The 11,401-nt window shown below is 39.5% G+C and overlaps 1 protein-coding gene across 1 annotated transcript; it reads right to left on the minus strand.

Annotated features, from left to right (window-relative positions):
- Nucleotides 1-1,442: 1,442 nt before the first annotated feature.
- On the minus strand, nt 1,443-10,579 carry UTP23 (UTP23 small subunit processome component). The gene is made up of 3 exons (XM_049854257.1): nt 10,325-10,579; nt 3,942-4,116; nt 1,443-3,043 (listed from the first exon to the last, which is right to left on the minus strand). The coding sequence occupies exons 1-3, from the start codon at nt 10,510-10,512 to the stop codon at nt 2,657-2,659; spliced, it is 750 nt and encodes a 249-aa protein (XP_049710214.1). The 5' UTR covers nt 10,513-10,579; the 3' UTR covers nt 1,443-2,656.
- Nucleotides 10,580-11,401: the final 822 nt, after the last annotated feature.

The following is an 11,401-nucleotide window of genomic DNA, read 5'->3' on the forward strand; positions in this document are numbered from 1 at the left end:
TCTCACCAGTACTATAAAGGAAAAACCAATGATCTAGTCAGATCTAAAGGAAAAATTTAATTACAAAAACTCCTAGAAGTACTTTCATATCCAATATTGTTGGTAAACCTTCTTATGCTTTTAAATACTAATTGGCCTAATGAAGCCATCTAATGGTAAAACTGGAGCCCTGGTGGCACAATGGTTAAGAGCTTGGCTGCTAACCAAAAAGTCAGCAGTTTGAATCCACCAGCTACTCCTTGGAAATCCTGTGAGGCAGTTCTACTCTGCCCTATATGGTTGCTAGGAGTTGGAATTGACACAATAGCACTGGGTATAATGGCAAAAATACTAAAATGATTATTATCCTTTAAATTGTTTTTTTTTTCTCTATTTTATAATGTAACAAATCTATGTAGTTTACAAATATACATATATTACAAGTATAAAAAAAAACCCACCCGTCGAGTCGATTCCGACTCAGAGCGACCCTGTAGGACAAAGTAGAACTGCCCCACAGAGTTTCCAAGGAGCACCTGGCAGATTCGAACTGCCAACCCTTTGGTTAGCAGCCTTAAGCACTTAACTACTATGCCACCAGGGTTTCCAAATACACACTTGTTTTTTTTTTTTTTTTTACTGGTAAGGTTGTATGACTAAATGTTTGGAGACTATTGACCTAACATCATGAGAAAGCAGTTCCTAAACTCAGTCCAGGCACCTAATCTTCTGACTTTATTCCCATTAGGAAATATATGTATCTTCACACACACACACATTCCTTTATACATATATACAGGATGTTACGATCTCTTAAATTACAGCATTTTTTCATTTACGCCCAAATTAACAATACTAAAGAAAAGTTAAGGTACAATTAAATGATATGTTTTTAAAACATTTTAAAGAATTTGAATTCTAACAATTCGTTTTACTCACTCATGAAAAACTATTAAGCCTGTCAAATCACAGCCATTTACCTAGTTGCAGAGACATGATTCAATCTCTTAACTTCACGCATAGAAAGGAGAATTCTATCCTTGAAGCTCAGTACAGGCAGTCCCCAGGTTACAAAGGACATCTGTTCCTGAGTGTCTTGTAAGGATTTGTAGGTTTAAGTGGGAGGTGGTGTATACAGTTAATTAGCCTTAGTTTAGTGCAAGAAGGAGCCCTGGTGGCACAGTGGTTAACAGCAGCTAACCAAAAGGTCCCATGAGTGATTACCCACACCACCCCAGATTGTATGGAAAAGAAAGCAAGAATGGTGAGAAAAAAAAAAAGCAAATATTACTTGGGATTGAGGTAGATTTGGGAGAAGTCTAAGTGTAATATTCACAAGAGGATTATACAAGAATATGGGGAGATTTTTTTCTTTAAAAATCTTTTAATCTAACTCGAAAAATAAATGGCAAATCAAAGTTTTAAGATTTAAAATATTTAAAAATAAATCCTAAAATGAGGTGACTTTTCAGGTTTCCAGCCCAGAGACTATTAGTAAGCAATCAGATAGCACTGAATAAGCATAAATAAGCTTTATTTTGTTAACAAGAATACCAGAAATGTACTCAATTTTAACAGGTTGAAACGAATACCATCAGGGTACATTCCACCTGTTATACTGCTTTGTCTACATTTGATCTGGTAACTAACCTGCCATTAATAAATGTTATCCTCACTCATAGGAACTATAGACTGTTCACTTTTTTCAATAGCTTTTACTAAAAATGTTCCTGTTAAGAACTTAAAATAATTTTATATTTCAGTCTTACGGTGCAAAAACATTTTAATTTTGGCCTGATGGATGATTAAAACAAGGGGAGAAGGGCTGGAAAAGACAATTTTGATTATTCAATTTAGATACAAAACCTTTCTTACACTGGAGGATGTCAGAGGGCTCCAGAATTATCTCCATGGGGAAAAACGACCTGGTATTACCTGATGGCTCTGACCATAAGAAAAATTATATCGTGAGATTCTTTACAGTCATTGGATCTGTAGTCTGATCCTTAAAATAAGGCTATTATTAACTTCAGGAGTAATAAAAAAAAAAAAGTAGGATAAGAAATAAATTCAATCGTAGCATGCTACTTGGTTCAGCAGTGAACAATGCTTTTAGTCATATGAAAATACTGAGTTTGGGATATACAGACTTAAATATTAATAACGTACTGAGAGAATGGGAGGAAAAAGAGAATAAGCAAACAAATATTTCCTCTCCTAGTAGGGAGTCAAAAGATGATGGATGGATCAGTAGATAGCAGCATATTCCCATTTTTAGAACTATAAAGGTAAATTCTGGAATAGTTAGAAAAGCTGGAAGTGGTTTCTTGTGTGAATGTGAAAGAGGGACTACACTCTTTTTTTTGGTAACAAGCCTTTTATTACTATTTGATTTTTTAAATACTGTTTGCATATAATACTTTTGTGGGGAGAGAGGGAAGAGGAGGTAATAGTTTTACCTTGAAAAACAATCTCCCCAAACCACTGAGTAAAAAAACTTACCACCGTACCTAAACCCATTCACTCTTTTTATTTTACAAATAATTTTAGGCAGAGGCTTGTGAGTCTATGCTCATTTACAAAAATTGGTTTAGTCTTTTATGGTAAGCACTTCCACAATTTTAATTAAATTTATTTTTTCACATTTAAAAGTCTTCTAAAGTGTCCAAGGGAGTCATTATCCTTCTGCATTCTGTTTTTCAGAAAGTACTTTTGAGGCAGATCTGTTCCGGATTCTTTTTCCTTTTCTTTTTTTCTCAGATGCAGAAGATGGTTTTGTATCCTGTGCTTTTTTCTTTTTTTTCAAACAGCTAAGAGGATTGGGACCACTGATTTTTTTGCGCTTCTTTCTTCTTCTCTGTTTAGGGTTTTTTACTAAACCCTGTTCTTCTTTGAGCTGTTTGATACTTTGTTTCTCATGCCCAGAGACAAGCTGACCAGCCTCCACTGCTTTAACAAAGGCAATTGTTTTCGGAGAAGGTTTGTCTAAGACTATAGTGTTCTGAATAATAAACATGAGAGGAACTCCAGGTTTTTTCTTTACTTTCACAGACAAATTTTGATCCTATTAAGAAGAAAAAACATTTAGTTAAACTATATCAATTAAATTAAGGTGCCTTAAAATAGGAAGGTTTCTAAGAACTTCAAGAGGGCTATACTAAAAATAAAAGGGATCACAAGCTTCATTTGTCAAATCGGTATGTCTCACTGATGGGGGAATCTCATGACAACAAAAAACAAAAACTGAGTACAAACAGCTGAAGTGTGACCTGGACTTACCAATATTCTAGGCCTACTAACTAATATAAAGGTAAATGTAGTTGGTTTCCTTTGTTTCTCCTCTGAGATATGCTTCAGAAAGGGTCAAGAATACTTTAAGAGGTTGGAGGAACAGAAACAAAAACTAGCCACTTTGGATTTTGATTCAACTCTGCCGCTAATTATGTAATTTTATAATTTTGAAAACATATTCAAGTATATTCTTTATGTATGTGAACGTCTTAATTAATAACACCTCTGAGCAACAGCCTTCTGCCTCCCTGCCAGTCTTTAAAATCCTAAAACAGTTCCAGCTTGTTGGCAAAATCTTAAACAATATGAACCATGCCTTTCTGAGAAATACTATGAAATACAGGAATATAAAAGAAATTCATGAACATAGAACATAAAATCTTTGCTCTACTTATCTTTCCTTTAAGAACCCTAAAACATCACACCTGTCTATACTTTAAGAATGCGAATGGCAGTACTAAGATGAGTCAACATGCCTAAGGTTCTCTCCTCAAACTCCCAAATGACAACTGTTTTAAATGACTGCAAATTAATGTAAAAGCCTACATTTTAAAGAGTCTAAACACTTTAACATCACTTCCATCTATTTTTTTTTTCTGACTATAAATAATTCCACATGAGCTATGAAGAGAAATGACTAAAACTGACTCGTGGTTTTAAAGAAGCATCACCTGTGTTGCCACAAAATAATGATGAGGGTTTCCCTCTTCGACCATGGAAAGCAGGCATTCTGATCCACTCACTGCATTCTTGAAATGGGGACAATTTCGAACCTGGCACTTTTGTGCAATCAATTTTGCTCCATATAAGTCCTTTCCCAATGTTTCTAACTCCTTTAACACACACCTGGGAGGGGAGGGGAGAATGTTATTAGTGGCCCACAATTACAGCAAATACACTTCAGTTGTTTACATGAAATAAAAACCCAAAAAAAAAACCACTTTTTTTTTTAAAGTAAAACTATACCATTACAATCTGAATTTGTCACATAGCAGCCACACACCAGCTTTTAACCTTGACATTCACTATTAAAAGAAAAGGCCTGGAAAATACATACAGGAAGTAGAAATAATAATAGCCAACATTTAATGAGCACTTACTATGTGCCAAGCAGCATGCTAAATGCTCTTTATATAAACTCTCAATTTCAAAACAAGTTATGAAGTTATACAGCTTACTTCAAAAGTATCCCTCTTTTAGAATACCTCATTCTAAGAGAATTTAATAACATGACAAGTTCAAAAAAACGATACACATCATTTTAACCTCAGGCCCTAAACTATAGATGGATGGAAAAGACCCGAAGACTAAGCTCATCTTAAAGGGTAAGAGCAGGAAATGGTTAAGACTATTCCGTAAATGCAAAACAGTAGAGCTCAGAAAGAAATCAGTGAGGTAGATCATCAATTCAAACAGTGCACAATGCCTGGCACACAGTAGGTGTCAACAAGTACTTCCGAATGATTGAAAATTTTGCAGAACACCCATTAAATGCTTTTAACACATTTAATTCTCACAATAACCCTATGACAGGTATTATTCTATTTTATAAAACAAATTTTTTTTTTTTTAAAGACTAAGGCAGTTAATGTAACTTAAGTTACACAGTTACCATGTGGTGGAATAGGATTTAAACACTGACATTCTGATCTCACAGTCAGTTTTTTAGCCACTTGTTGCCTCTCCCTTCTGAGCCCTCCAATTCCAAGCTAGACAATTTCCTTTCATTTTGCATGTTCACATTAATATAAAACAGTGTTTTGCAAAGTGGCATCTACAAACTACCCACATCAGAATTACAAGGTGATATTAAATTATATTAATTTCTAGCTCCTCTCTTTCCCAAATCTGCACTCTTTTGGAGCTAGAAATTTTAGTAAGCTCCTCAGGTATTTCCTTCCTTACACTGAAAAACATTATGAGAATGATTGACGCAAAAGATTTCTTCAATACTACCTAGCCAGATTCTACCTTGCCTCACCCCCTGTATCTACCACCCATTATTTTTAAAGAATTTTTATTGTGCTTTAAGTGAAAGTTTACATACCAAGTCAGTCTCTCACACATAAACTTATATATACCTTACTACATACTCCCATTTACTCTCCCACTAATGAGTCAGCCTGCTCCCTCCTTCCAGTCTCTCCTTTCATGACCATTTTCCCAGTTTCTAACCCCCTGTACCCTCCCATCTCCCCTCCAGACAGGAGATGCCAACATAGTCTCAAGTGTCCACGTGCACCCATTATTTTTTAAGAAGAGATTTTGCTTTCTCTGGTTATCAGGCTTGATCCCTATCTTGAGTTTCAGGCCCAAATTTCCAACTACTTATTCAATATTTTCCTACAGATGTCCTACCATCAGCTTTTCAAATTCACAATGTATAAAATCAAACTTTCTGCTTTCCTGTCTCTAAATTTCATCTCCTCTAGAGTTTTCTATCTCTTTGAAATACTATCATCCTCACAGACACCCTGGGTAGTAATCTCAAACTATATTTGATACCTTTTTCCTCACCCCTACCCCCACCCCATCAGCTGTTAGGCCTATCCACTTCAGTAATGTCTCCCTGTAGAGCCTTTGGATCCCTACCATTTCCTTTCCCAGCTTGAGGATCCCATAATTTCTTGACTGGACTAGCACAAAATGCATTTACCTGTCTTCACTTTCTTGCTTCTCCAGGTTATTCCTCACATTACTGCAGTTATCTTTTCTAAACAAAAAATTCCACTGCTTACATCCTTAAACTCCAAATTTCTTTAAACCTGAACATGATTAAGTTCCCTAGATCTAACTACTTCTCGTTGTTAGATGCCGTCGAGTTGGTTTGGACTCATAGTGACCCTGTGTACGTCAGAATGAAACTCTGCCAAGTCCTGCACTATCGTCACGATCGTTGTTGTGCTTGAGCCCATTGTTGAAGCCATTGTGTCAATCCATTTTGCCAAGGGTCTTCCTCTTTTTCACTGACCCTCCACTTTACCAATCATGATGCCCTTCTCTAGCAACTGGTCCCTTCCGATAACATGTCCAAAGTACATTAAGACTAAGTCTTCCCATCTTTGCTTCTAAGGAGCATTCTGCCTGTACTTCTTCCAAGACAGATTTGTTTATTCTTCTAGTAATCCATGGTATATTCCCTATTCTTCACAAACACCATAATTCAAAGGCATCAGTTCTTCTTCAGTCTTCCTTATTTATTTATTGCCAGCTTTCACAAGCATATGATACAATTGAAAATACCGTGGCTTGGGACAGGGTACCTTAGTCCTCAAAGTGACATCGTTGCTTTTTAACACTTTAAAGAGGTCTTTTGCAGCAGCTCTGCCCAATGCAATATGTCGCTTATTTCTTGACTGCTGCTTCCATGGGTGTTAATTGTGGATTTAAGAAAATGAAGTCCCTGACAACTTTTCCCCATTTATCAAATTTATCATAATGTTGCATATTAGTCCAGTTGTGAAGATTTTTGTTTTATGTTGAAGCGTAATACAAAGTGAAGGCTGTAGTCTTTGATCTTCATCAGTAAATACTTCAAGTCCTCTTCCCTTTCAACAAGCAAAGTTGTGTCATCTGCATATAGCAGGCTGTTAATGAGTCTTCCTCCAATCCTGATGCCACGTTCTTCTTCACAAAGTCCAGCTTCTCAGGATTATTTGCTTAGCTTACAGATTAAATATGTACAGTGAAAGGATACAACCCTAACACATACCACTCCTGACTTTAAACCACGCAATATCCCCTTGTTCTTTTCAAACGACTGCCTCTTGGTCTATGTACAGGTTCCTCATGAACACAATGAAGTGTTCTAGGATTTTCATTCTTTGCAACGTTATCCATAATTTATTATGATCCACACGGTGCACTGCCTTCGGACAGTCAATAAAACACAGGTAAACATCTTTCGTGTAGTCTCTGCTTTTAGCCAAGATCCATCTGACATCAGCAACCATACCCCTCATTACACATCCTCTTCTGAATCCAGGCTGAACTTCTGGCAGTTCCCCATCAATGTACTGCTGCAGCCACTGCTGAATTATCTTTAGCAAAATCTTACTTGTATGTGGTATTAATGATATTGTTTGATAATTTCTGTATTCTGTTGGACCACGTTTCACTGGAATGGGCACAAATATGGATCTCTTCCAGTCGGTTGGCCAAGAAGCTGTCTCCCAAATTTCTTGACATAGATGACATCTAACTACTAAAAAAAAACTACTAGTGATCAGTAAATAACCAGTAAACCAGACGCTGTTGAGTTGGTTCCAACTCATGGTGACCTGACCCCATGTGTGTCAGAGTAAAACTGTGCTCCGTAGGGTTCTGGATGGTTCATTTTTTGGGAGTGGACCACTAGGCTGTTCTTCTGAGCCTCCTCTTGGTGGATTTGAACCTCTAACCTTTCAGTTAGCAGCATTAACTGTTTACACCACCCAGGGACTCCAGTAACGAAAGAGATGAAGGAACTTGTTAAATGAATTCAAGGAGATGCAATCAGTCAAAGCCTGAACATAGGACATGCTACAAAAAAAATGACCTGATTTCTTAAAAACATAAGCTGCAAACTTAAAAAAATGGGAAGGGAGAAGAGTAAACTGTTAATAGGGTAAAATGACCTAAGACACACAGAAACCAAATGAACCTTATTTGGGTCCTGGTTTTTAAAAAGGCATCTTTATCCCTTCATGGGGCCCTGGTGGCACAGTGGTTAAGTGCTACAGCTGCTAATCAAAAGGTCAGCAGTTCGAATTCATCAGTTACTCCTTGGAAACCCAATGGGGCAGTTCTACTCTGTCCCATAGGGTTGCTGTGAGTCGAAATCGACTCCAAGGCAACAGATTTTGTTTTGTTTTGTTTTTTAATCTCTTCATGATACAAAGAACTGACAGAATAATGTGCTTTAAAATAACCCATCATTAAGGGAGAAGAAAAGATGAAACAAGATTGGCCATGCTGATAATTGTAAAAGCTGAATAGGCATTTCATTATATTATTTGGAGCCCTGGTGGTGCAATGGTTAAAAGCTTGGCTGTTAACCAAAAGGTCAGCAGTTTGAATCCACCAGCCTATGGGGCAGTTCTACTCTGCCCTATAGAGTTGCTATGAGCCAGAATTGGCTGGACATCAACTGGTTTGGTTTTGTGTGTTTGTGTGTGTGTGGTATTCTTTTCTGTATGTCTGAAAAATTCCAGTAGTTAAGCTGAATTCTTCAGGGAAAAAAAAATGGTGTACAATATAATTTCATTCAGTATTTTCCAACCTTTTTTATATCATAGCGCTACATTTAAAGTGTTAATATTTCTGCGATACAGAGGGGTAAAAATACAAGCTACTTGTAGCCCGGAAGCAACCAAATCCAGGACACAGGCCTTCTAAGGACTTTCTGGAAGCCCTCAGGGCTGAGAGGATAAAAAGGTTTAGGACAGTTCTTAACCTACTTGTGGCACACTGCTTGGAAAGCTCTGATGAAATATGGAACAGTGTTTATGGAGCAGTGTTGAGTGAGAAAAGCAGGCCAATTACATAGTATACAATTCTATGTGTATGTGCGAGAATGTATAAAAGAACCAGATGGATGTTACAGCGCATGTTAACAGTGGTTACTCATGGGTATTGTTAGGCTCCATCCAGTCAATTTCAACTCATAGTGACCCCACATGACAAGAGGAGAACTGCCCCATAAGGTGTTCTAGGCTGTAATCTGTGGTGCCTCTGTGTGGGTTCAATCAAACTTTATTTAGTAGATGGACCACAGCACCACCAGGGCTCCTTTACTCATAGGTAGTGGTATGGTAAGTCACTTTTTCATTTTCTTTAAATATTCTACCATGAAAAACAAAACAAAGTTTCTTAATAGTAGTTCTTCAGAACTTAATCTCAATTTACTTTCTTCACAGCTTCTTTCCTACCTATATTCTGCACTTTAATCTCTTCCCCAGGCATTTCACAACTCCATTCCTTTAAGAGGTTTTCACAAAAAGGAATGCCTTTTCTCTCTTTTCTGTCATTCAAAACGGTCCTTTCCCTCAGGACTGAACTGTGACTGGGCTGAACTGTTGTCTTTTCTATGAAACCTTCTATGATTCCTCCCATTCCTACAAGGTTCCATCCTAAGTGTTTCCACACTTTGATGAAGTTGGTGAACATTAAACCTGGAGTCAAAAAACACCAAATAGAGGTTGGCTTATGCACTTTACTGGTCATGAGGCCTGGGAGCTTGTCTGTCCTGTTCACCAAGTTATCCTCAGTAGCTGGAGCAGAGCTTGGGACATGGCAGTACTTATTAAAGACAGTTCAATAAATAAACGATCTTGGGCAAACTTTTAAAATCTCGAGTCTCAGCTTCTTTACCTGGGACTCCAAGATACTACCTCACAGTGCAGTTGTGAGGCTTGTGAGTAACCATTTAAAAAGGAGTAAGTTTTGGAGACCGATAAAAGCTCTACATACACTATACCTCGTTTGATCCTTCCAGCAACCTTAGAACTAGTTATTATCCCTATTTTACTGATGAGAAATCCAAGGCTCAGAGACATTAAATCTATTTGCCCCAAACAACGGAGCAGGAGGACCGGGACCAGGATACCAAGCCAGGACTATCTGGCTACAAAGTACATGTTCTTATTCGCCAAGCTACCAGCACGTAAATTTTACCCGGACACTGTTCTTTCTGCCTACATTGTAGACACCCGCCTGACCTCCTCAGTGCCTCCACGGAATTGGCAATTCCCCGTGGGCCAGACTTTTGCACCTCCTGGGCTCGCAGTATCAGAAATCCTGGTGGTGCAATGGTTAAGCGCTGGGCTGCTGATGGAAAGGTCCGTGGTTCCAACGCACCAGCCCTTCAGCGGGAGAGAGATGTGGCTTCTGTAAAGACCTACAGCCTTGGAAACCCGATGGGGCAGTTCTACTCTGTCCACAGGGTCGCTACGAGCCAAAATCAACTCCATGGCAATGGGTTTGGTTTGGTTTTTGGTCTGGACTCTCAATGTTTGCCGGCGGCCTCACCTCTACCACACCCAGGATCCCGGTGCCTCCTCCCAGCCGGACCCACCTGGTGGTACACAGCTGCGTCGCCCCCATGAGATAGCGGGGCAGCTGCTCCCGCAGCTGGATGCGGCCCCGGAGCGCCGCCTGACAGAAGGTGCCATCCAGCAGTACCTGGTAAGGCTCGCGAACGCCGAAATTGTTGCGGAAGAAGCCAAGATGCTTCTTGGCGTGTTTCTGCCTCGTGATCTTCATGCCGAGGCCACCGGACCAGGAAGCAAAGAACAACGCCTCACACCCGGCCGCTACCGGCAACACCGGCTTCCTCCGGAAGGGGCGGGCCCTTAGCCCCAGAAGCAAACGCCCTCAATCCCAGGGCCTGCCCACTCGTTGACGTCACCCCTTGCCGAGCGCGCGCTTCGTCCGCCGTGCTCGCGGTTTAAGGGGCGGGCCATCGAAGGGGTGAAGCTTGCACCTTGGCGGGAAAACCTCCAGGGTGCGCTAGTCTACGCAGAGGCGCACATGCGCAGTCTTGGGCCAGAGCGACCACAAACGTGGTTTGGTTAGCACCTTATCTGATGCTTAGGAAGCCTACCAAGACTGGCAGTATAAAAATAATCAGTAATAATATTAAGCTTTAATATGTTCCAGGCACTGTTCTAGCCTACATTATTCCTTTCAATGTTTATAATTTCCAAATAGGGGAAGGAAAGGGGCCAATGAATATTGGGCAACCTTAGCACTCTGCCACCAAGGGAAAAAGGAGCCATGGGGGTGCAATGGTTAAGCCCTAGGCTCCTAACCCAAAGGTTGACAGAACCCACCCAGCCGCTCCACAGAAGAAAGACTTGGTGATCTACTCCGGCAAAAATTACAGCCTAGAAAACCTATGGGGTAGTTGTCTGTCTTATAGGGTAACTGTGAGTTGGAATCGAATTGTGGGCACCTAACAACAGCAACTAACCGAAACGTTGGCAGTTTGAATCCACCCAGAGGCACATCGGAAGAAACACCTGGCAACCCACTTCTGAAAAAATAACCACTGAAAACCGTATGGATGCAGTTCTACTCAGAAACATGTGGAGTCACCGTGAGTTGAAATCAACTTAAAGGCGGCTGGTTTATGACTAGGCAGGTTTGTACT

Source organism: Elephas maximus, chromosome 15, assembly GCF_024166365.1.
Source record: "Elephas maximus indicus isolate mEleMax1 chromosome 15, mEleMax1 primary haplotype, whole genome shotgun sequence".
Lineage (NCBI taxonomy): Eukaryota > Metazoa > Chordata > Mammalia > Proboscidea > Elephantidae > Elephas > Elephas maximus.

Coding starts and splice junctions, on each gene's coding strand:
- UTP23 (XM_049854257.1), bottom strand. CDS start 10,512: ATGAAGATCACGAGGCAGAAACACGCCAAGAAGCATCTTGGCTTCTTC. Junction 4,117..10,324: donor ACGCAGCTGTGTACCACCAG/GTGGGTCCGGCT, acceptor CTCCCCTCCCAG/GTGTGTGTTAAAGGAGTTAG. Junction 3,044..3,941: donor ATTATTTTGTGGCAACACAG/GTGATGCTTCTT, acceptor TCTTCTTAATAG/GATCAAAATTTGTCTGTGAA.